Source organism: Sturnus vulgaris, chromosome 5 (genome assembly GCF_052056855.1).
Source record: "Sturnus vulgaris isolate bStuVul1 chromosome 5, bStuVul1.hap1, whole genome shotgun sequence".
Lineage (NCBI taxonomy): Eukaryota > Metazoa > Chordata > Aves > Passeriformes > Sturnidae > Sturnus > Sturnus vulgaris.
Window position 1 is genome coordinate 4753616 of NC_142247.1, and position 24791 is coordinate 4778406.

The 24791-nt window shown below is 48.6% G+C and overlaps 2 protein-coding genes across 9 annotated transcripts in view; both read left to right on the forward strand.

Moving 5' to 3' along the window:
* The window catches only part of LOC106849409 (sodium- and chloride-dependent GABA transporter 2), a 38353-nt gene extending 31837 nt beyond the window's left edge, over positions 1-6516 (forward strand). For 3 of the 6 annotated variants that reach the window (XM_088164653.1, XM_088164654.1, XM_088164655.1), the window contains 7 exons: positions 1392-1516; positions 2065-2177; positions 2325-2462; positions 3511-3613; positions 4232-4332; positions 4726-4896; positions 6010-6516. In XM_088164653.1, the coding sequence (XP_088020779.1) occupies positions 1392-1516; positions 2065-2177; positions 2325-2462; positions 3511-3613; positions 4232-4332; positions 4726-4896; positions 6010-6129 (871 nt within the window). In that variant the 3' untranslated portion in view covers positions 6130-6516. Of the gene's footprint in view, positions 1-1391; positions 1517-2064; positions 2178-2324; positions 2463-3510; positions 3614-4231; positions 4333-4725; positions 4902-6009 lie in introns of all 6 variants that reach the window. The other 3 variants (XM_088164652.1, XM_088164656.1, XM_088164657.1) reach the window with 3 other exon arrangements.
* Positions 6517-6652: 136 nt separating this feature from the next.
* Positions 6653-24791, forward strand: part of SLC6A12 (solute carrier family 6 member 12) — a 45532-nt gene continuing 27393 nt past the window's right edge. The window contains exons 1-3 of one of the 3 annotated variants that reach the window (XM_014869981.2): positions 14343-14454; positions 16893-17025; positions 21917-22113. In XM_014869981.2, coding sequence (XP_014725467.2) covers positions 21921-22113 — 193 coding nt within the window. In that variant the 5' untranslated portion in view covers positions 14343-14454; positions 16893-17025; positions 21917-21920. Of the gene's footprint in view, positions 7232-14331; positions 14455-16892; positions 17026-21916; positions 22114-24791 lie in introns of those variants that run through there. The other 2 variants (XM_088164658.1, XM_088164659.1) reach the window with 2 other exon arrangements.

Sequence of the window (24791 nt, forward strand, 5' to 3'; positions counted from 1 at the left end):
ACCTGGAAAAGGATGTGGGCAGTAAAAACCATTGTTCATATGCAGTGGTCCAAGGTGGCATCAAACAGTATCAAGCATTTTTTGCTTCCTGTCACAGCAAGGGAATTCTTCATGTCTTCCTGGCCCCCTTTCAGGTGTAAATCTGCAGAGATCTCTTTGACTTGGCCATCCCCTCATTTTACTCTCTACCATGATACCCCTTCCCACCTTCCAGATAATGGGAGAACACCTTCCAGCCCATGCCTTTCCAAGGAGGGTTTGACCTGTCATGGATACATCCAGGGGAAAGAGGGAGAAACACCAGGAAGGACGAGGAACTGTTTGAAACATGTGAGAATTTGTATGAAATTACTGAGAACATAATTTGAGTGGAGAGCAGGCACTTTATAGCAACTGGAGAAATGAGGTTCTGGCTTGGGCTTCTCATTGGGTAGCTGGGATTAATGTAGTGTGGCCTTCCTTCTCAGCTGGGAGATTCACTGGGCCTTAAAAACCAAATGTAAAGGCAGAGGAATGGTGCTGGGTGCTGTGCAGTCCTTGACAATGCAAGAGCTGTGCTTTGGAAGGAATAATTTGAATTTGCATGATGCAGGGGCTCTGACCTAGTTAACATGCAAACAGGAACACAAAGCCCCAAAAATGCTATATAACTAAAGACTGATATAGAAAAATCACACTGGATTTGCAGAGTAGCATTTAATAAAGTCAGAGCAGGCCATGAAATGCCAGAAGGGGTGCATTCAATTTGGTTCAGAATATCTCAGAATGATGCTGCAAATGTTATTGTTGTCCCCAGGGTTGCAGTCACAAGAGGACTAGGGAGACTCGAGCGTGAAAAGGAATTGGATAGATAAGAGATGTTCAGTTTAAAGTGTTGATGGATGAGAATGAGATGAAACAGACAAAAGGGAATAGATCAGAGAAAATAAATTGGATGGCTATGATTATCTTTTTCTCATAATGCAAAGACCAGGAGATACCTAGTAGTGCTGAGAACCCAGAAGATTGTAACTGAGAAATCTATTAAGGAAAAAAAACATGTTCCCTTCTCAGACAAAAATAAACTGTTACATACTGCTACAGGAGGGACCAGGGGAGAGAGAGGAAAAAAACAGAAAAATCCCCTGGCATTTAGATGTGTGGGAAGACTATCTCATAAGCAAGCTTAGGTGAGCAATGCATCTTTATGCTGTCCTTGCACAAGGCTTCCCTTGGGGGAAGTCCTGCTGTGTCGTCCAGCCTGGGGCATCTTTCTGCAGCCCCTGGTGCTGGATCAAGCTGCAGGTGTGTTGGGAGAGACACAGTGGCTGGGGCAGAAAAGCAGGTACTGCCCTGGGGGCTGCCATGGGGTGTGGGTCATACCTGGCTTATGCTTTGCCCCCTTCTCCCAGGGACTGTGTGGCCCTGTGCTTCCTCAACAGCGGCACCAGCTTTGTGGCTGGCTTTGCCATCTTCTCCATCCTGGGCTTCATGGCAGAGGAGCAGGGTGTGCCCATCGCCGACGTGGCTGAGTCAGGTCAGTGGACACCCTGGTGGGATGGGGCTGTGGGGGTGCTGCCACTTGAGCCCCCGGTGACCAGGGGATTCCTGCAGCTGCAGGTTCCCATCCCTTGCTCTCTGGCTCCAAAAAGCAGGCAGCAATGAGTACAAATGAGTGCACGCTCATGAAGTACTGAGATGCAGTAGCTGTGGTTTGAGGCTAATAAAAACTGCCTCTAATGGTGAGGGCTAGGGTTAGTTAGCTGCTGTCTCTTGTGGGGAGGGTGCTGAGGTGACTGCATGGTGCACGCCCAGGCTTGTGCTGTGCTCCCTGGGCTCAGTCTTCCCCAGCTCCCAGTCCTTGCAAGTGAAGCAGCCAGAGGTTGCTGTGTCCCCTTATCTCCCTTCCTGCTTCTCCTCCCCTGCTCCAGGAGCCTGAGTTTCATGCACAGCACGGATATTACTGGAGTGACAGGCTGCATGGCCACAAGCTGTGCCTTGGCTGAGTGGCTGCCTCAGGCAGGTCTGAACCAGCTGTGCTGTGCTGATGCTGTGCCATTGCTCTGAAAGCCCTTCTCCCTGCAGGGCCTGGCCTGGCATTCATCGCCTACCCTCGGGCTGTGGTCATGCTGCCCTTCTCCCCACTCTGGGCGTGCTTCTTCTTCCTGATGGTTGTTTTGCTGGGACTGGACAGCCAGGTAAAACTGCAGGAGGGGAGTTATTACCTACCAGACAAAAGCCACTCCCTCTTCAGGACCGGCTTCAACTTGGCTGAGAGGGAGCCAGTGGGGCTGGAAAGCTGGTCAGGATGGGCTGACAGAGGTGGGATGTCTGCTTCTTTGCAGTTTGTCTGTGTGGAGAGTCTTGTGACAGCTCTTGTGGACATGTACCCCACCATCTTCCGCAAGAAGAACCGCCGGGAGACCCTCATCCTGCTGGTCTCCATCCTCTCATATCTGGTTGGCTTGGTGATGCTCACAGAGGTATTTTGGGCTCAGAATCACCTGCATGGTGCTTGACAGGACAGAGTGGGACCTGGTGGATGGTGAGGTCTGCCCTGGGGCCAAGAGCTTGCTGCTGAGTCCTATCCTGCTGCCTGCCCTTCTCATGCCATTCATGTTTTCCCTTCCAGCCCTTATCCCTTGTGGCAGTCACAGTCCTGATACTTCTCCTGCCAAGACTGGTACCTGGAGCTCTGGACAGCCTATGTTTTGGTTATAAAATTATCTTGATACAGACCAAACTTTACAGCTGTAGTCTGTTGCATGGGAAGGGTAGTGCCCTTGTCCTCCCTTCCTGAATGGAGTTACAGGAACACTTGGTATAAGGAAACTTATCAGGCCTGGAGTGCACCCCTTATCTATTATACTGATATGCTCTTTATTATCCTTGTGATTAATTGCCTGGGAGCTAAACTGTTCTTGTTTGAAACTTTTAACTCTGCTTAGAAATATGCGTGTGTGGATTGATGCTGTCAGAATGCTCTTGGCACTTTCTGTTTTGATTTGGGCACAGCTTTTGAAAAAGCTGTCTCTGATGTTGTATGTGCAACATCATGCCTGGACTAACCCACAGGCCCATTTTGTAGGCAGACCTGCAGACCTGGGCAGTGAAACAGCCAGGGTGCATGCAGTTATTTCCCTCTGCAAATTGGGACTTTAAAGTCAATCAGATGGATTGCATATCTTAAAGGGGGTTTCCATCTTCACTTCCAGCTACAAGAGCTGCCTAGGTTTTGTCTTCTCCTAAAACATCCTCATAATCTCTGGCAGTCAGTTGCCATCTGCTGTGCTGCCCTGCACTGAAATGCGAGGTTGCAGAGAGTCCTGAGAGCAGCAGGGTGTCTGCATGTCTCTGTCAGGCCTTGGGCACAAGGGATGTGCCTTTTCTGTATGGCTAAAACTCTGTCCCAGAGAGGGAGATGCCTTCAGCTCTGGAAAGATACTGAGTTTGTTTCCTGCTCTGGCTATAGCTCTTTGCCTGATTGCTCTCCCTTCTCTCTCACCTTGTTGCCCACTTGGGCCTTCCCAGGGTGGGATGTATGTCTTCCAGCTCTTTGATTACTATGCTGCCAGTGGCATGTGCCTGCTCTTTGTGGCCATCTTTGAGACTCTCTGCATCGCCTGGGTCTATGGTGAGTATGAACTAGGGGGGGTTCCACAGCTCTGGCCTCTCACAGTCTTGTCTGGTTCATTCTCAAAATGCTGGTCGGTAGCTCAACTTGGTAATTGCTTCGCAGTGCAAGGCAGAATCTAAACCTTGGTTTTGGTGCCCCTGGACTCAACTGGCAGGAACTTCCTCACAGGAACACCCTGGGGGATCTGCTTGGCAGATATCCCCTACATGTTCCTATGTACTCCTGCTTTTGAGACCCTCTTTCCTTGGGGAATTGGAGCTGTCTGAAAAATCTTAACCTGTGTTCAGAGGGCTTGAGGCTCAAACATTTCTGAGAGACATCTCTCAATCTTGACAGTCACCAAGTATGGGTAAAAACCTGGGCTGAGGTCTTAGCCTTGGAGATGCTGAGAGGCTGGCCCTGCTGACCTACTGAGCTGTTTTGGAGGTATAGGAATTTAGTCCAGGACAAAGACTGAAGCTGGCCACACCTCCCGAGGAGCTTCCTGACCCGACTGTTGAGTATGCTGAGGTTATTGCACTTAAACAGTGGTGAAACAGGACCCTGGACATGCAGACCTTGCTGCCTTCCTTCCCTGGTGGCAGTGAGGGATCCCATCCTTGCCCTCTTCTGCAGGTGCTGAGCGTTTCTATGATAACATTGAAGATATGATCGGGTACAGGCCATGGCCCATCATCAAATACTGCTGGCTTTTCATCACCCCTGCGGTTTGCATGGTGAGGACACACAGGAGGAAGAGCTGTGGGGAGGAAGATGGGCAGAGCTGGGTGCCTCTGAGATAGACACCTACATATATACAGAGGGATGTGCTTATGTATAGGGGGTTATGTGGCCTGGACTGTGGATGCCTTTTGTGCTTGTAGCTTTGGGGGCCAGATGTAGGGCTCAACAATGGGGAGAGGCTCAGCTGTGACAGAGATGTTTGCTGGTGGGACAGATTCCTTGATGCCATGACCAGTATTGCCCATGGGGGCTGTCCCAGCAAACCCTGTTTAACATATGTCTCCTATGTTGCTGCCCTGAGGTACTCCTTTTTACCATGAGTCTCTGTTTTGATCATGGTGTTGATTTTCTTTCTCTTTTTTTCTTGGTCTCTTTCACCTTGCCAGGCAACCTTCCTGTTTTCTTTGATCAAATACACCCCGTTGACGTACAACAAGAAGTATGTGTACCCATGGTGGGGAGACACCCTGGGCTGGCTGCTGGCCCTCTCCTCCATGGTGTGCATCCCTCTCTGGATTGTCTACAAACTCTCCACCATCAAAGGTTCCCTCAGAGAGGTGAGGTTGGTGCTCTGGGATCAGGGCATGGGCTGTGCTTCTGTGTTGAACTCCAGTCCTGCAGCAGAATCATTTGTGTTGCAGGTTGATTACCAAGGAGCCCAGAATAAATCAATTTAATGAGATAATTGCTATAACAGACCTGGGTTTTTTTAAGTTTTCCCTTGTTTGAGGCTGCTTCAAGCTGGCTGCTGCCTCATGGTACCCTTTTTTATTTCTTCTGACTATTTTCAAGTACTACCAGGAAAAAGGTCATTAGATGGAGAGGATAAAGATGATCTCCATGCTGCCCTTAACTGAGGCTTGAGGACTTGCTCTGAGAAAGCTCCAGATCCCCTGAGCATTATGGTCAGCTGAGTTCACCAGTCTGTGCTGAGGCCATAGAGTTGGAATGGAGGAGAATTTGGAATTCCCATCAGTCTTGGTGCTCTGGGTCTGTCCTGCTTGCAGAGTGATGCATTGCTGGTTGTCCTGTAATGCACTGGAGGAGCAGGGAGGTAGAAAACCAGGCCTTGTTGCAGATGAGCATCCCATCCCTGGCACAGCTCATGATTTCAGGGTGAGATTTCACAAAGAGTCCCGCCCCTGAGTCTCCTGCAAATGTTCAAGAATGGATTGTGCCACCAATGGGCCCCTGACCCCTGTGTCCAGCACAGACAGGGAGGAGTGGGAGCAGTTGCAGGGGCATGGCAAGGCTGCACAGCATGATGTGGTATGAGAGTAACCCCTTATGAACTTGTGCCAGTTAAAGCCAATCCTGTGTGCACAGGCTCTGTGCTGATGGAGGGCATGACCTTGAGGTACTTGGTCACCAACCTTCCTTCAGATTGTTTTCTAGCCCTGGCCTGGAGCAAATGGAGGACAGAGCTTTCCTACATTATCCCTGTGTTAGATATCTCATGTGTTCAGTGTTTGCCTTGGGACAAGTGCTTGGAAGATGAGTTTATCCCCTCAGTTTCTGAAGTATTGTCATTATTTTGGACATCTCTGGCATTTAGGGACCAGATCTGCAGGTGGGCCTGGCTGGCTGAATGAAACCCATGACTGGTAGGGGAGGGCCCAGGTCACTTTTTGTCCTTGCAGCTGTGTTAAGTGCCTGTCTTTGCCTTTCAGAGGTTCCGTCAACTCACCTGCCCACTTGAAGACTTGCCCTCCAGGCCAGGCACAGAACAGCCCCTCCCCTCCACCAGAGCTGGCCTCCTGATGCTGACAGAGCTCGAATCTCACTGCTAGGACCAGTGTGGCTTTCCTTCCCTCCCCCCAGGATGGTTTCTATACAGCATTTGCCACCTGTTGGATAACACAAGGATTCTTCACTTGCCAAGAAGACGGGGATTCCTGGGCTGACCTCCCTTCTCTGGAGGATTTGAAAGGCTGAGAAAGAGGCTGCCATGGAGATGGTCTGTGTGGAGTTGGCGATGCACCTTAATTCTCTTCCTGGACAGAGCTCTGAAGGGGCACATCAAGCACCAGTGTTCCTGAGCATCCCCAGGCTTCTGGCGGGCAGAAAGGAAGGACTGACCCTGGAGTAAGGAGTGTCAGAATCTCAGAGCTGTGGCTCCAGTGTGGACTTCGGGAGCTTCTCCATTCATTCCATTAAATCTATGTTTTTCCTGACTAGATCTGCTGTCTCTATTTTGTCCCACTGGCATTCCTTGCCAACAGCATTTTATGTGAGATGTGTGTCAGCCGAGCTGTGCTGGGCATCCAGGTCTGGATCCCTGTTGCACAGTGATATGGGAAGGTGGCCAGAGGAGAGAAAGCTTTGTTAGGGTAGGAAGGAAAACAGAGAACAGTGGTTTAGAGGCTTCTCTAAGAGATAGGAATGGGGTACCCCGGTGAAGTGCAATGCCACCTTCTGCTGGAGCCACTGCCAGCTCTCAGACAGAAATGTCATCTGTCTGGTGAGTCACTGGGCTGTTCCTGGGGTCTGAGAGGAGAACGTGGATTTGTGTTTTCTTCTTGCAAGTGAAGGGATCATGGGCAGCTCTCCCTCACCTCTGCAGGTCTGTTTTTTCTTCCGTGCTGTCTACCTTCCAGGTGCTCTGGAACATTGTTTTGGCTTTCCTGTGAATGGAAGAAGGGCTGAGTGCTGCAAACAGAACCTGCATGTTATGTCAACAAACAGGGCCCCTCGTTTCCAGGCTGTTTGGGTAAAAGAAATAACACTCAAAGAGTTTGTGTTTGAAGTGCTGTAGCCCCAGCATCCGAGGAGGGCAGCCAGAGGACACGTAACCCTGGGAAGCTGGATGGCTCCCAGGAAACCTGAGGAAGCTGGAGCCGGGACGGAGCTGAGCCAGCAGCCGGAGGCGCTCAGCTTCCTGAAGCACACAAGGTGGGCACCACGCTACGGCCAAGGTTTCTGCTGCGGCAGGCACAGGAAGGCGTGAATTAAAGCGAATTAAAGCGAATTAGCACAACCAGCCCCGTTAGCCACCAGGGGGCCCCAGGCCCTCAGCCTTGGCAAGGGAACGGGCCCCGCGGGCGGCGGCAGCGGCTGAGGGGCTGTGGGCCCCGAGGGCACCTGGCCTTCCTTTCCTTCCTTTCCTTCCTTTCCTTCCTTTCCTTCCTTTCCTTCCTTTCCTTCCTTTCCTTCCTTTCCTTCCTTTCCTTCCCTCCGCCTCCCACAGGGAGCGGTGATCTCAGAGCGGTGCACCCGGCTGAGGGACGCTGGGACTCGAGGGTACGGGGACCCGGCCATCCTCTTAAATTCTAGAAGGATTTAGTCCTCTAGGCAATGACGAGTTCCCGAGTTTGGTTTTCTTGGTCTTAGTTTTCCCCAGTTTAGTATTCTTGGAGCCTGGAAAGCTGAGATGGTACACAGGTCTACCTGGAAAAGAGTTATGGACTTGTTCTCATGGAGGGTGTAAAACTTGGAAGAGCACCAGGTGCTAAGGGGATTTGCTGCTTGGGAGCAAATACCACCTGGAAAAAGGTGGAAAAAGATGGAGAAAATAAAGATGATTTCCATGCTGCCCTTAACTGAGGCTTGAGGACTTGCTCTGAGAAAGCTCCAGATCCCCTGAGCATTATGGTCAGCTGAGTTCACCAGTCTGTGCTGAGGCCATAGAGTTGGAATGGAGGAGAAATTGGAATTCCCATCAGTCTTGGTGCTCTGGGTCTGTCCTGCTTGCAGAGTGATGCATTGCTGGTTGTCCTGTAATGCACTGGAGGAGCAGGGAGGTAGAAAACCAGGCTCCAGATGAGCATCCCATCCCTGGCACAGCTCATGATTTCAGGGTGAGGTTTCACAAACAGTCCTCAGCCCCCAGGATCCCTCTCTTTCCCTGTCTCCTGCAAATGTTCAAGAATGGATTGTGCCACCAATGGGTCCCTGACCCCTGTGTTCAGCACAGACAGGGAGGAGTGGGAGCAGTTGCAGGGGCATGGCAAGGCTGCACAGCCTGATGTGGTATGAGAGGCTGCATGCACAACCATGGGTTGCCCCCTTGGTAAGTCTGCACCTCCCACATCAATATCTCAAGTTTCTGCATGCCTCCCTCTCTGCCTCTGGAGAAATCAGGAAGCTGGAAGCTCAACTGGTTACCACAATTTTCATGGTCAGCCTCAAAGCCTCAGATCTCCAGATTCCCCTGCTACTACTGTGCTTCATGGTGCTCGTGCCTGAGCTAAGGGCAGTAAAGAAGTGGTAAATCCAGGAAAAGCCCCTTCTGGAAGAGATCCACAACATGATGGAAGACAGAGCCAACCAGCTGCCCTGCCTCTTGGGTATGGAACTGGCTGGTAAAAATTATGTGTCCAAAGGAGAGAGCTGAGTTCAATACAGAAGCTCTAGCAACAGATATTTTTATTCATGTAATTTTAACCTTAAACAGACTTATACTTTCATTTTCCAGTAATATCTATAAAAGATTTGTCCCACTGGGAAGATATTTTAACCATAATAGAAAACAGTAGTTGTCTGCAGCTCTCTCTAAAATCTGGCTGATGTAAAAGTCTGCTTGGCTGCATGTAGGCAAAGTGTGAGTTTGCTGAAAGGCTTTTGACTTGCTTTGTTTCAAAATAGACTGGTGTTCAGTGAATTGGGCATGTGGTTTATTGATCTGGTTATATATGAGCCAGGAAATCTCCCAAGCTTCTGTTATTACATGACCCAATTGCTGCAAAGCTTTGGATGAGCTAGGCAGGTCAGATAAGCAAGAGAACCAAAGGTTTTGCTGAATACTCTTAAATGTCTTTTTTCTGACATGACTTTAAGCAAAGTATTACATTTGATGATACCTAGCTTGAAATATGAATCAAGTATATTCTATCTTGCTCATTGAAAAGGTTGATGGACCAAATCTGAAATTAATTTATTTGAAATTTCCAGACATGACATTTTTTTCACAGCACTTTTAAGACTCCAAGCTTGAAAAGAATTTTTGGTAAAATTCAGAATATGGCATTTTCAGCATATAATGATCGTTTATGGTTTGGAATATGGTGAAAGGGATGTTCATTGCATTCAAGATCAGCATTGCAGTCTGTGGAATTTGCACTATATTTTTGCCAGCTGGGAGATGCTGATCTACCTTTAGAAAGAGGTGTGTGGTCACGGCGTATTTTCCACCTTCAGAATCCAAAACCTACAAATTAGCCCAAGAATTCAACCCATTACTTACTGGATAATAGGCATGAGATTAAAGAGCCTTTTTTTTCATGGATTGTTTTGTGGTGATGATCATGTTTTTTATTTGGTTTTTGGTTAGTTGGGTTTTGGTTTTCTGGGGTTTTTTGTGGTTTTTTGTTTGTTTTTGTTTGGTTTTTTTTGTTTGGTTTTTTGTTTTCTTTTTTTTCAAATAATAAGTTACCTAAAAATAAAGAAGTCCCTGAGATTCTGCCTCAGGTCATTGTTGCTTGGAAAGGATAACCTGTCCATGTCCATCCATGAAAAAAAGGCTCTAGTTTTCCCTTTTCGTGTTAGTGGTGCTTGGGGAGAAAACTCTGCTTTCCTTGTCCATGGATGGAGATGCTCACATAGGGCAGGGGAGAGACTCAAGGGCAGACCCATGGATGAGGATGCATCTACTGTCATGGAGAGCATCCCAAATCTTGGGATGTTTGAGCAGATGCTTGAGATTTCTTTTTCCTTTTGCTTTTGGTGGTAACTACGAGGCAGTTTTCCATGGCTATTGCAGAATGATGTATTGTGAGCTGTGTTGCACATTTTGGTGATAAGAAAGGTGGATGTGTTGGGTGCCATGGTTCATAAATGGAGAGAACAGAGTAAGATGAAGATGTTAACTCACGGGATACATAATCCTGTGAAGCAGAGATCCCCAAATAATCTGTTAAGTGTATCCTACAGGCGGGTGCAAATGAGCATATCCCCCAGAGCAGGGCATTTGTCTGAGCCCTTGTGTGCTAACATGGTTAGCTGCCTGCCAGAGGGGATCTGCATGGAGCAGATAAGGGAAGCATCTGGGAGAGCACAAAGGCACACTGGAGAAGCTGTTACTTCCAAGAAGTTACCAGTGGTTTTGTTACCCCTGTCTCCATCTGACCTGCCCAGAGTTGCAACACCTTGGGCAGCAGCTGCAGGCGCCTCTCTGTGTCTCCATCTGACCTTGTCCTTTGTGTCCTTGTGCCCCATGCATGGAGGTGTTTGCTGTCACATGTCCCTCAACACCAGGCTCAGCTGCCCTGAGGGAGCAGGGAGGGAAAGCAGGAGCAAACAGGCACATACCCATGTGTCCTCTGCCTGCCTTTATTCTGTGATCCTCTGTCTCTGATGTGCAACTCAGAGAGGCTGTTAGACTACAGATGGCTCCCCAGCATTGCCAGTCCCTCCTCCTGACCACCTTTATTGCTGACGCTGGGCTTCTATTTTTCCTTGCCTCATCCTCTCCCATAGCAGGGATGCTGTGAAACAGGGGATGTCTCACCCTGCCTGTACTTTCACAGATAAAGGCTCCTGGCAGCCTCCTCCTCCCTGGGAGCCCAGCACAGGAGCAAAGCTGTGGCTGCTGGAGCCCATCAAGGTTCTGTAGGGCCTCATTAGCTCTTGTTGCTTTGGTTATGTTCACTTGTGATTAGTTACAGTGAAACTGTTGTCAGAAGTCACAGGCTTACTCAAGCAGAAATTAGCCATAAACATGAAAAATAAATTATACCAATGCCTAGGGGAAAATCCCCTGCAAACATAGTGTTCAGTCAGCAAGGCATGTTCTCAACCAACGAAGCAACAGCGTTGTGCCCACGGGGCAATCAGCATTTTTCCTATTCTGTTAGCAAAAGTGTTAAAAGACAGGATTAGTCTGGACAAACGAGGGCAGTGGTGGTTTCTTCTGCAGGTGGCTCAGCGAGGGGGCAGCCAGGGCTGCAGGCTCCAGTGCGTCCAACAACTGTCCCAGCCACTGCCTCTGCAGCCTCTAATGTTTGTAAAGCACAGTTTGGGTTCATCCACAGCGTGTCAGACCTCTCCCAAAATCTGGGCTAGGGGGAGATTTGACTCGTTTTGGCTTGAAGCCTTGTGTTTTACTGGCTCAGGGACCGAGGACTCACTGCTGCCAGGGAGCATGGCCCTGGCGTGGGCTGAGGTTGGCAGCCTCCTCCTCTGGGCTGGCTCTTCAGCAGGCATGTCAGAGCTGCCTGAAAGAGAGGAAAGGGTGGGGACACTCAGATGATGGGAAAAGCCAGCATGTGTTCTGAGAAAAGAAATGGTAAAAGGAGATGCAAGAGGGAACTGCCAGCTGGCAGGTGGTGAGCAGGATAGGGAGGAGGACACCTCTGAGGAGGTGTGGGGCAGGTCTGAGGTTGGGGTCAGCCATGCATTGAGGCAAAGGCTGAGTTCTGGTCCCCAGCTGCCCAGAGCCTGGCAGGCTGGGGGAATCTGGTCCTTTCAAAGAGAGTTTTCCTCCTCTGCTCATGAGAAGAAATGGAAACCTGTGCAGCTGGCTCTGAGCTGGCAGCTGCAGAGGGAGTGGGTACCTCAGTGTGGTTGGACAGCTGTGCTTTCCCAGTTCTCCTGTGCTCCCTTGGGTGCAGTGATGGGGCTTCCTCATGAGGTGCTGTGGGAGAGCTGTGGAGATCTGGGTGCTGCTGGTGTGTGAGCTGCTCACAACAGAGGGTCCCAGAGCTGGGAGGGGTTCATGCTGACTTTTGGGGGAAGTGCTTTGGACACTTCCAGGATTTTATTGCAAACAGTGCTTCTCTTTAGAGGATGAGTGTTTAAGAGCAACCTCACCCACACTTATAGAGGAAGAGCCCACATCGTGAGGTGTCCTGCAGTCAGATTGTCACATCCTTTAGCAGCCTTCTCCTACCTGCACAGCTGCTCAGCCCAGAGTGCCTGCTCAGGGCTGACTCTGCCAGTGAAGGTGTCAACTGGTGGTCAGGGAGTGCATCATCCCTTTCCTTTCTCTCTCGGGAGGGGACTGAGCACGGTCTGTAGCCCACCAGCTGAGCTGCTCAGAATGTGATTTTTGTTTTTCAACCTGGGTCATCACACCAGTGAAATCCCTCACATGGAAGCTGGGGTGATGAGATAAATGTGCCCCTGCCCATAGCATGATTTTAAAACCCTGTGAATTATTGCCTGGTGGGAAACTCTGAAGCCCGAGTGTAACTTCTGGTACCTTCCAGGCTGGCAAACAGAAATAGCCTTTTTTCCCCTCCTGGAGAATGATTTTCGCACATAGCTGGATAAAGTTTTCATTTAGGTTGACTTGCTTCTTGTTTTACCTTAATGTCACAGGTCATTTCCCATCTACATCTTTGCAAAACCCCTACGATGTTCCTGTGAAACAGTTCAGTACAGATAAATCAAGTTTTTAGGTCAGCTCTGCTTACCTAGGCTTATCTCAATCCCCTTTTCATATCTGGATAACCTCTATTGCACCTTTTCCTCAGTTGTGCTGGGTCATGCCAATCCTCTGTGACAGGCAGTGGCATTGTCCTCTATGAGTAGGATCAGAGGCGATTCAAAGCCAGCACATGCTCCTCACTTTGCAGTCTTCCAGGACTTTGGAGATAGCCCCTAAAAGGCAGAAGATGGAACCTGTCCTGTCTGATGTTGATGCCAGATCTCACAAGGGAGAGCCTGTATTTCTTTGGGTATGGGACCACTCCACTCAACCAGTCCATGGGGTAGGTGAAAGCCAAGAGCTTTGAAAATGGCATGCTTGGAAAGTTTAATCCCAGAAACAGCCCCAAGTAAGTGGAGATGTTTTTCCTTACTGCCTCCAGAACTGGCCTCAGTGGTTTATCCTTAGGATCCCACTCAGTCCAGAGTTGATTCCCCTTACATATCTCTCCAGCATCATTTGTCCCCAGGGCAATCCAGCGTGCTCTAATGGGATCTGATTCACTGGCTTCTAGCACCCATGGAGGAGTTTCTAGAGATGGCATTACAAACAATCTCTATAGAATGTGCAGGCAGATAAACCTACTTCTTCCACACGCTGTGGCACTGAGGACTTTTGTCAGCTCCTGTGTTTCTCACTGAGGGGCTGAGAAATGCTCCTCTGGTGAGTCCAGATGCAGCTGAGCATGTGTTGGATATGTGCCCCGTTCCTGTTCCCTCCTCCATGCCGCTCTGGTTTGGCCACATGGGTGCATAAAAAGATCAATAGGAATTTGGCAGGCACATTAGCAGACAAAGCAAAAGACAAAAGAGTGATAGCATTAAACACAGCCATTAAAAAAAGAGAAAAGCTGAGTTGAAGTACCTTGAGAACAATGAACTGGAATGACTGCTGCTGGTGTTGGTCATGAGAAGCTCTGGGAAAACACATCAGGGCTGAGATGGATACAAAGAAATCTGCCAGGGCAAAGCCACAGAGGGATTGCTCACTTCTAGTGAGCACCCAGATGTTATGAAGACTCCAGCAGTGCCTCTCCTTCCTGACAGCTCTGTCCCATGAGCTGTGTTTGTGTTCTCAGCATGTGGCACAGGCATGGAGAGGGCTGTGTGATTCCAGAGCAAATGTTCCTTCTTCACCCATGCTTTGCCTTTTGCTCCACCTCCCTGATGGTGTTGGTGAGACTTGAGCTTGGCCACAGAAGGTTTAATGTAATGTTCTGTGGACATTCATTCTGCATGTTTGTAGGATGACATTGAGGGATGCCCCTACCCCACTGAAGTGGTGGAGCCCTAGAACAGCGGGAATATGTGGCAGCCAGCCTGGGCCATCTGTGGGGTCTGCAAGGGAAGAGTTCCTGCCCTGCAGAGATCAAGAGGACTTGCAGTTACTCCCTGACTGCTGTAGCTGATATTTACAAACCCTGGGCCTTTACCTTGCCCGCCTGTGGCTGCTTTCTCATCTTACTTTCTTGTCAGGGCCACAGTTCAAGGTCTGGAGAGGTGCATGCTCTAAGGGAACAGGGGAGAAAGTTCTGCCCTGATGCACCTCCCTTCCCTACGTCCCACCACCCACACATGAGCTGGGTGATAATTTGATGGGGGGAGCTGGTGGAAGGGGTGGGACAGGAGGAGGAGAGAGCGTAGTCTCTGCCTTAACTCTTGCTGTATCTCTTTGGCACTCAGTGGATTCCCTGCCTGGACTCCAGTGGGACGGGAGGGGTTTGCCTGGGGGAGACCTGCTCTGGGTTCAGGTGAGTTGGGCGTTTGCATGTTGAACAGACCTGGCTGGATGTATGTGTCACCCTGGGAGTGCCAGTGACTTCCATCCTCCTGCAGCCAGCTGCTGCACGCCAGCTGCTTGCCGTGCTCTGGAGAGAGGGCCAGCAAATCTGCAAGGGCAAAAATCTTCCCAACGTTAAGTAACACAAATTGGAAAATAAGGAGCAAATAATCAATTTGGATCAACTCAGGGAAGAGGTTTTTCTTACAGTGGTTCCTTTTGGAAAAGGAAAGGACAGCCTGAGATGCTGCACAGGGGGTGCCAGGAAGCTGAGAGCAAGGAGATGCCTGAAGGATGGATAATTGATACTGAAGGTTGTGGCAGCAGAGAAATGGAGAGAGTGATAGATAAGTACTCAGCAGAAATTTTGAGAAGAGAGGCAACAGTGAATGAGACAGGGACAGGGATGAAGGGCAGAGATGACTGGTTGATAATAGGTACAGGAGCCAAGGCACTAGGAGTGGAGTAGGCTGTAGGCATTTCAGCCACTGCCAGCATGAGTCCTCTCCTCCTGTGCTGCCCTGCAGAGGGTGCTGACCCCAGTGCATTGACTTGGGGGCTGCAGTTTTAAAAGATGTTCCTGGGAGTGCACTTCTTGTTCTTCTTGCCCCTGAGGTTTCATCAAATTTGTTCCTGTAGGGGTGAGGCAGGAAGACAGCCCAGTTTCTGCATATGCTAAACTCTTGGGATCTCTGGGCATATTTGTGGACAAATGCAGGCAGAATACATGAGGGTTTCATAACACCTGATCTGTGTCTTCTTAAATCAACAGTGCTTTTAAAGTAATCACTACTAATCAGGGCTTTCATCTCATGCCAGTGGAAATGCCATTGCCCTAGTTTTTCTTCTTCGACAGCTGCTGATACAAGAGGCTGAACCTTGGACCTGACCTTTGCAGCTCTGCAACAGCCTAGTTTTTCTGGATTCATGGTTGCAGATTGGTCCTTGCAGAGGGCAGGCTAAAGAGCCCTGTGCTATATCTCTACCTGACTGTGCTGCTGGGCAGGGCTAGAGGAAAGTTTGGGTGCTCCAGGCTGGAGAATGCCTACCTGGCCCCTTGAGGGTGCAGGTGGGATGCAGTCCCACCACATTACAATGTGGAATTATGGCAGGAACTGCTGGAAAACACTTAAGGCAAGTGCTGGAAAACACTTAAGACCTGCTCAGGGTCTGACACGGGGTGCTGGGCTTGTGCCGGGCTGAACAGGGAGCACAGTGCAGGGACAATCCCGGCAGGGAGCGCCTGTGGCCCTGCTCTGCTGCTCCATGCTGGCCACATACGTGTCTGTGCTGAGGGACTGGGCTCACACACACGCTGTTGGCTCCCCTCAGCCTCCCTGCAGTAAAGCATAAGGAAATGTGTTATGCCTCAACCTTGCCCGGCTTTTGGAAGAGTCTTGCTTGGGTGCTCTCCCCCCATGCTCACTGACAGCAAGTGCCCCCAGGCTGTGCTTTTGGGAGGTCAGGCAGGGGGTGCCTTCCTGGAGGAGTTTAGACCAAGTACCTAGGGCAGTGTGATGCCAAATCCCTGTGCTGCTCTCCCACCTCAGAACCACTGGCTGCAGTGCTGGCTCTTCTGCTCTTCGGCTCCAGCAGCTTTGCCTCCCACTCTTCCCTCAAATCTCGTCCCTAGCTGCAGGGATGGCATCAGGTGGCCAAGCAGGGCTGGGGGCTGGCAGCCTTTGTGTCTTCATCTGACCTGCCCAGGGCTGCTGGCTGGTGTCTTGCTCCATGAAGCTGCTGCCCCAGACAGGTGGCAGCCCTGTAGGCGTCCTGCACACTCTGTCCTGTCCCTGTGGAGCACTTGTGGGCTGTGCCACAGGTCACTGCCCCACTGTGCAAGGGACCTGTTTGCAGAGGGGGTACTGGAGCAGCATGGCTTTCACCCTCTGTGCCATTCACCTGCCCTGCTCCTCCAGCCAGTGACAGGAGTCGTGCTGGCCACACGCTTTGCACACAAGGACCTCTGAGCCAGCCTGATGCAGCCCCAGGACTTTGGCCAGACAGCTCCAGCCATGGTAGGTGGCTCTAGGGGCTCCACTGGGGCCTGGCTGGATCTGTGTCTGCACCAGACCTATTGCTACCACTTAGCAATTAAGACTACCACTTAGTCTTGGTTTTTTTCTAGGCTAGAGAAAGAAACCACCTCTGTGTTCTGTAGCCCAGAGTAGGGATGGTAATCCATGGATACTAACAGAGACTGATTTGGCCCTGGGAACAACAGCCTGCATTGCTTTTAGCAAGAGATTTGCCACTGATCCTCAGAAAAGTCCGGCCACTGTTAGGGGCTTCAGAGGGTCTCCTGTCCAGCAGCAGAAGACAGAACAGGACCTATTTGGCACCCTCCTGCACTGGGGATATGTGCTCTGAAAGCGTGATGCTCTATAATCCTTGTGTTTTGTATTGCAGATGTCCGTGCCATCAGTGAACTCACTCATAAGGAACTCACTGAGTTCCTTATCTCATTCTTTCTGGTGTCAGTAAGCAGCAAACTCACTGACTGCACAAGCATTGCTCTTATTTCACACTGGAGAAAACACAGGTAGGATCTGATTCTTGTAACAGCCTCCTGTGCCTCATAAACCTTGCTGAATAAATGCTTTGAGAGTACCCTGCAGCCCACAGAACCTGCAAGTTAATTAGAAACTGTAAAGAAGCCAACTAACTTTCAGTTGCTTGAAATGAAAGGCATTTTAATTTTGATTGCTGTCCTGGAATTGATCCGTTTTTCTACATCTTTCCTTGCCTTTTTCTGTTATGCAGCTGGAGTGAGCCATTCTCCAGCAGCATTCCCATTTGGAAGCAGCTGTCTCTGCTCACGTAGCTGCTCTTAGATTGCCTGGAAAGCACTTGCTTCCACTGCTAATATTTTTTTCTCTGTCTTGATGACCGATTCCAGTAGCAGCCCCCATGCACTGATTTAACCGGGCTGGTTCCTTAAGCTGTACCTTGGCACTGCTGTTCCTCGCTGAGCCCTGATTTTCTGTCTCTGCTCTCACAGCCGCCCCCACCTCCTGCCATCAAAATGCAGCGCAGGATTTCAGCTGCCGACTAACTGCTGGCTCTGATTGCGCAACCAGAGAATTTTCTGTGTCCTCCTGCTCCTCCTTTTGTAACACAGCCCAGTCTTCTTGCTTCCTGATTCCTCCCTCCCCATCTTAAATTGCAGTTTATGTGCTTGGTTGCTGCTTGTTTCAAAATGAAACCAAGAAGTAAAAATGCAGTGCAACTGTCTGCATTATCACGTGTGATTCTGCATTCTGCATTTCAAGCAGCACCTTCGAGTGTCCAAGGGAGCTTTAACACGAATGTTATCAGCTGCTTTTTAGAGACATTGCTGCTCCTTCTGTTTCACCATTCCCTCTCGAGATTGTCCTCATCTCATGTACCTTACGATAAAACAGCAAAAGAGGTCAAAGAGAGGATGTTAACTTCCCAGCAGTAGGAACTCCTGTCTGACAGCAGTTGGGAACTGGCAGTAAGCTTGCAGGAAGAAAAGCTTTAGGAGAATTGCTATGGGCTTCTTCCTCTGGTGCCAAAACTCCAGGTGGCTTCTCATCTTTCTTGTCTCGCTCTTGTTCCTTACCTGAGCAGCTTTGAAAAAGCCCTTTTTTACCCTGAGAGAGGCTGAGATAGCACCATATTTTGCTTCAAATGCCCGTTTCCTTCTTCTCTTTTTTTTATTACTGCCTCTCCCATTCAGTGGCATCTTGTTTCCAAACAAAGCCAAAAAATGTTGTTCTCCTTCATATCTGCATTGTGTCTTCAGCACACCATAGGCAACCGCTGAGTGACCACAGTGCTTCAGAGATGTCCTTGTTTTTCCTTGCCCTTTGTGACCATACTTGAAGGATCCCATGGTGGTAGGTGTGGGACAAACACAGTCCAAAATTTGTGACTAAGGGGAGACTGTCTTGCCTCATTCAAATGTTCAAGAATGGAACTTGTTGCTCTGGGTCTATGACTGCCTGCATGCTGCCTGCTCTCTGTCCAGGTCCTACAGGAATCCAGGTGTATTCTTGTTTTCCCAGCAATAAATCTTCTGGGGAAAAAATGTGGCTATCTCCATGTACCAAGCCCAGTACCAAATACTGTACTATTTCCTATGGAGCTGCATAGAGGGAGCTCTCTGTGGGAGTACGACAGACTACAGGTCATTTCTGAGAAGGGCAAAAGCCACCTCCTCCAGCACTGAGGGCTGAAAATACACCAGAGTACCTCTAGAAAAGAATGGTGAGGTCAGGGGGAGCTGAGGTGGGAAGGTGGTGGTGGTTGAGGGGGTCCACGGGAGGGGTAGACTCTGGATTGCATCAAGATGGTATTTCAGCCGTTGGGAAAACTTTATGGCAGAGGAAAATAAGAGGCTGGGAATGGAGTAGTCATAGGATTTTTCTCCAAACTTTGGGGAAGGAACAGCAGAAAAAGTGCAGGTGAGCAGTGAGGGGCACAGTCTTTACTCCAAATTCATGTATGAAGGAGGGAACAACCAAAGGAAGAGGAAAATGTTTGCCTGTTGGGGATGATGTAACCCAGTAGGTGGCTGTGACTGCTGTGGGAGAACCAAATTGTTCCTAGCTGGAAACAAGAAGTTATTTGAGTCCCCATCTGGCCTAAGAACATATAGAGCAGAGGCACAGTAGGATTAAATGTTCAGGAAAAGAGCCAGGAGGTGTATGAATAGGCTTTCTCATAGAATCAGCAGGCAAAGCAGAGAGGGATGTAGTGGATACGTGCAATGTGCATGGCTTTGTCTAGGAAAGGAGAAGTTGTGGTTCATGCTATGAATGGCCAGAACTTTGGGCACCAGTTTAATTCACCATCTGTTCCCACTTGAAAAGGTTTGATTTCATAGCCAGTGTGCTTCCCCCCTTTTTAAAATAGGAAAATGAATGCAGAAGTGCTGTGTCTCCCCTGCTGTTCTGTGTTTCTCCCAACTGTGTTAATTATTGCAGCATCCCAACTTCTATCCTTCATGTTTTCCTATTCAGGAGTCAGAGGACATGTTAAAAGTCCTGGTCCAGGTGTCCCTGAGGTGGAGGCTGGTGACAGGGTTGGGGCTGTGGGCTGGCACTCATACATTCCTTCCCAGGGCTAGGTGAGAGGAGGTCATTCTCTGATTGTGACCTTTGCATCCATATGTGAAACAGGTTTAGCAAAAATGAAATAAAACCACAAATATTAGTAGAAATAGGCTGGCTCTTAGATCCACCTTACATTAAAAGAATAAAAACAAAGAATTATCTAGTCTTCTCCTGCCAGTTTCCTGGGACATCCTCAACAAACCCAGATTTAAACATCATTGTACTTGATAATGTGCCCTGGTCTGCAGCAAATTGGAATGTGCCAAGGACTGTGACAGATCAAGCACGTTTCATTAAGTACGTGTTACTTTTTCTCTCACATTTGACAGTACGTGGAGCTCTGCTCCTCTCAGAGATGAGGAGGCTGTGCTGCAGCATTGGAATAAACTGATTAGCCAGCTGGCAGGCCTTGCTGCAGGCAGGCAGTGGGGAGAAAGGCCTTGCCTGGCCTTCAGAAGCTGAGCAATGGCTGGCAGGAGAACCTGATGATTCCACCTTCCAGTCCAACCCCGCAGAAGGGTAAAGGGAAGGGTGCAAATCTGGGACTGGAAGGACTGCTGAGCTACTGGAGAGCTGCAGAGCTGCAGCTGCAAGCCAGCATTTAGGGTGTGTGCCTTGATTCCTGGGTTCCACCACCTTTAAACATGGGGTTATAGAGGTTTGTAGGAAACTCTTACAGGGCTGATTCACCTTCACACTCTCATGTAGATCCACAGGTGTTGTAGCCCTCGGTGGTTTGGATCAGTGCAAGCCATACCAGTAAATAGGTCCTTTCCAGCTTATGGACCATAAAGGGCAAGGGCTGGAGATAAAACAGAGGTTGCTTCCTCAGTGCCCTCATGCATCTGCATTTGACACCAAAACTGGTAGTGCCCACTGCAGTACTGCCCATCTATAGGCTCTTACTGGCAATAGTTCAAAAAAACCTCTTGAATTTAACAGGGACCAGGATCTTTCTGCCATGTTTTTGAAGAGGAAGCTGTATTAGCCTGGAGGATGATCTTCACTAGCCCCTGACTGCTCTCCTCTATGGTTTATGTCCCCCTGATCTTGTTGCAGCCCCTCTTACACTGGTTGATGTCTCTCATGAGATTCTGTCCTCAGTTTAGCATCCATGTAAATCTGCTGCTATAGTAAACCAAATAGGATGAGTCCTTCAGGAAAGCAGATGGGGGAACAAAGCCTGTTGTTGCCTAGGGCATTTAGAGAGCAATTGGTATATTACATCTGATTTCCTTTCTTTACTTGAATAACAGGCAGGAAACATGCCTGTGTCAAAGAACTACTTGTTCTGCTGTGAACATTCATTAGAAATTGTCTTTTCATACATAAGCATCTTTCCTTGCCCCAGGGCCTGATATATCCAGAGGGTTAGCATTTAGGAAATAATTTTCTTTACAGAAGAAAATGAGACACTTTGATAATGATGCTGTCTTGTGTGGATAAGTGCAAGCTGGCCCACCAGCTCCTGCTCCCACTTCCTCCTTTCCTCATTGAAAACGACACCAAAACAAGTGCCATAGTGTTCCTTGGCTGCTGGGACAGCTAGGGTCTACATTTGCTCTAATTTCCAGTTAGGTCAGGGTTCCTGGTAGTCCCTACTCACCATGAGATGGCTCATACCTGGTGTTTGTCCAGAGGGACATGAACTGGAGAGACACCAGGCACAGGAGGGAGGGAACAGTTTGCCATCATGGCCCTGGTGCACCATCCTGGTGCAAAGGGTCAATAGAAGATTTGGTGGTCCTGTAAGGTAAAAGGACATCAAAGGTGATGAGGTCCTGCTCACCACTGACCTGCTGACTGGGAGAGGTCCTTGTCTTGAGCTGCCTCTACAGCCAAGGGAGAGAGCAAGTTTAAATAGTCTAGAGCAGATCCAGGGGCAGTGGAAATGTTGAGTGTTGTGGGTGATGCAGATTGTTGTCTCTGTTGCTCCCTGAAGATGGGGATGTTCCTTTAGGTGGCACAGAGGAATGAGAGATGTGCTATTTAAAAACTTATCAAATCACCAGCAAAATGGATTTGCAAATTGGTACAAAGGAACAAAACCCTGATTTCTTTGCAGTCCCAGCTGGTGGGAATGGAAGCAGAGATGCTGCTGCTTTGGAGAGACTTGCTTTCAGTGTATTTTCCTAATCTCAACAATGGAACGTGTATCCTTTGCTAAAGCAAATCACTTCTAGAAAGGCCAACTTCTGCTCAGTAATGCCACCAGTTAGATGTACCTAAATTTACATACTGATACTGGGAACACATCTTATTGTGGTGTCTGGTCCCCCCACTCCTCCTCCCACAAGTGTGTCCTGCAGCAGCTCCCTCCATCCCATGCTCTCCTTCTCTTCTGTCGCACAGAATCATGACAAGAGCCATATCCAAGGAAGGAGAACCCAATGGGGCCACCACATCTCCTGAAGAGATAGAAATGGAGGAAATGGAAGAGAGAGGCCAGTGGAGGAACAAAATGGAGTTCATGCTGTCTGTGGCTGGGGAGATCATTGGCCTGGGTAATGTGTGGAGGTTCCCATACCTCTGCTACAAGAATGGTGGTGGTGAGTTCACAGCACACATTCAGTTGTTCTAGATCTGTAGGTATGACAAGAGACATGAACGTGCCTGGACCCATTTCTCCTATGCCTCGTGTGCCCTAAGCCACTCCCTTATTTGCTCCCTCAACAAGTTAGTTCCTGCCAAAAGCAGGAGGAATAAAAACTCAGGGGTGAATCCAGCTCTCCACTGGGTACACTTTCATAAAACAGCATTCTCAAATCTGGACCCCTAAAAAATTGAACCCTAGTAACAATGTAAGGCTCTTGGACATCTCAAGAAATTATGGCTCTTTGGAAAATATCAGATGCTGTGACTGGTCAGAAAGCCAACATCAATCTCCTCCTACATATTTCCCTTTTCCTACTCCTGGTGTCAAATCCTTCTTTTTCAGGCCCTTGTTACAGAGGAGGAAAGGCTTAGATAGTGCTGGTATCTTTTGCTGATATCCTAGCCAAGGCCTGATACGCCCTAGAAGAGACTTCTGCCTCTTCCCCTGGAGAAATTCTCACAGTGATCAAACCACTACTAGGAAAATCCGTCCCCACAAAAGGTTCATTCACCTTCCCTTTTGTTTCTTTGTGTGGTTCTCCTTTTCTCTTGCAGTAACACTGCAATAAGATCATTACATGGTTAAAAGTAAAAAATTCTCATAACAATAAAATTACACGGGGAATAATTGACTGTCACTAACTTTTCTAGGTGAATAAAAATTTAACTTTATAAAAGAAAAGGAGGAATAACAAATTACATGTCAAATGCAGCAGTAACTTCCCTTTTGTTCTTGTTCACTAAAAACACCTTGAAATAATGGTCTGGGACTTGCTTTGCTCCCTCTCATTTTGAGGTTCCTTTCTCTGCAGGCCTTTCTTTTCCAAGGTGCCATGAACTTTCACCAATAGCTGAGTGGTTCCACTGTAATTTTTCCCAGGGCTTCCAAATTCCTGTTCTCTGTGCTGTTGCTGGAGTTTATCCAAATTAGAGACAATAAAATACGTCCTCAAAACCAAAGAAGGGCGGGGTAAGAAATGATTAAAGAAAATGGAATTGAGTTTTTCTTGAGCCTGGGATGATTTTTAGCAGATCCTCCAGTCTCCCTCCAATATTTTGATGGGAGGCACCAAGAGGAAGTCAGATGGGCACAGGTTAGAAAACACTGGAGGTACATTTGATTGAACAGCCCATCCTCAGTGATGCTTTGAGACAGGAGTCATGGGCTTTGCATGAAAAATTTCTTCCTGAGCTCAGATGAAATCTTTGCATAGTTCGTGCCTGTGGTACCCGGTTCAGTAGTCCTTGCAATTTGTATGCTAATTAGTGTAAGGCTACTTTTATTCACTTCAAATATCTCTTGAATAACATTTTTCTTTTTAATTAAATTGCTCTGGAATATCTAAGACTGTGATTCAGAGGGGTAACCAGGCTAGGCTTGTGAAAGATTAGGATGGAAGAGTCCTTCCCTCACAGCTCCACACGTTGCCTTTGCAGAAAATATGCTACTGCTGTAGAAGGTACTTTTCTCTCTCCAGGGCTCTAGGGAACAAGAAGACAGGCAATAGGACAAGGCAATGTCTTTTCCCATGACACTCAAAATATTCTTACCATTGGAAAAGTTATTGAAATTGCAAAAAAGGCATTTTCCACCTATAAATGCTATACCTCTGTCCCACCCTTACCCCCGAACTTGACACTGCTGTCCTGTCACTTTTTTCCACCTTTGGATGTACTGAAATGGTTTTACAGCTATGAAGACAGATGCCATAAATAAAATAGTGCTAATTTTCTGTAAAGCAACCAACTGCAAACTTATCTATTGCTGCATTGTCAAATTTGATCTAATTATTCAGCATCCTGAGCTTATTATTGACTCATAAGGAAAGAGGGTCTGTTTGTGGGGGCCCCACTCCAGGTTGAGTCTCCTTCAGTGGAGCAGCAAATTGAGGAGGGGATCACAGCTGAAGTTTCAGCTGGTAACTGCTGGGGGACAGTTAAGAGAGATGGGACAATAGAGGTGCAAGAAAACCATTGCTGTTCAGAGACCAAAATGGGACAAATTGTATCAGAGGAGAGGGTCTGGAATCTGCTGAAAGGCTCATCTGTGTGCAGGATAGTAAAGCTGTCTTGCAGATTTGCCATAGATGTCTTGCAGCACCGAAAGCAGCAGCTGCCTCTAGTTCAGGGTCTGCAGTTCTCATTCCCTACCCTTCAAACCTGGACTGAACCCTGAGAACCAGCCTCCTTTCCTCTGGCCCCAGGTCTCCTGCAGCTACACACAGCTGTGTTTAGGGGAAATTTGGATGTTCTTTGTTATTGTAACATTTTTGTTGGCTTAAAAACAAGGGCAAGTGTTCCTAGTTGCTCATTGTCACTGAAAGGAATGTCAGCGTGGATGCCTGTGCTGGCAGGGGAGAAGAGGGCCTGGGGGACAGTGGCTGAGAAAGGCACCCTAATTCTGGGTGCAAGCAGCTGAAATGCTCTCCAGGCACTGGCAGGAGAGGTGTTTCTGACCAAATATTTATTGTATGGAGTGCCAAGACCGCCACAGTTGATCCAGCGAGGAAGGCAGTCACCTTATCTTATTTGGAGGGGAGCAGAAGTGTGAAAATCTACACTAAGGATGTGGAGAAAGAGAGTGAGGTGACAGAACGAAGGCCAGCTGTGAAAATGAGATCTCAGGAGCAGT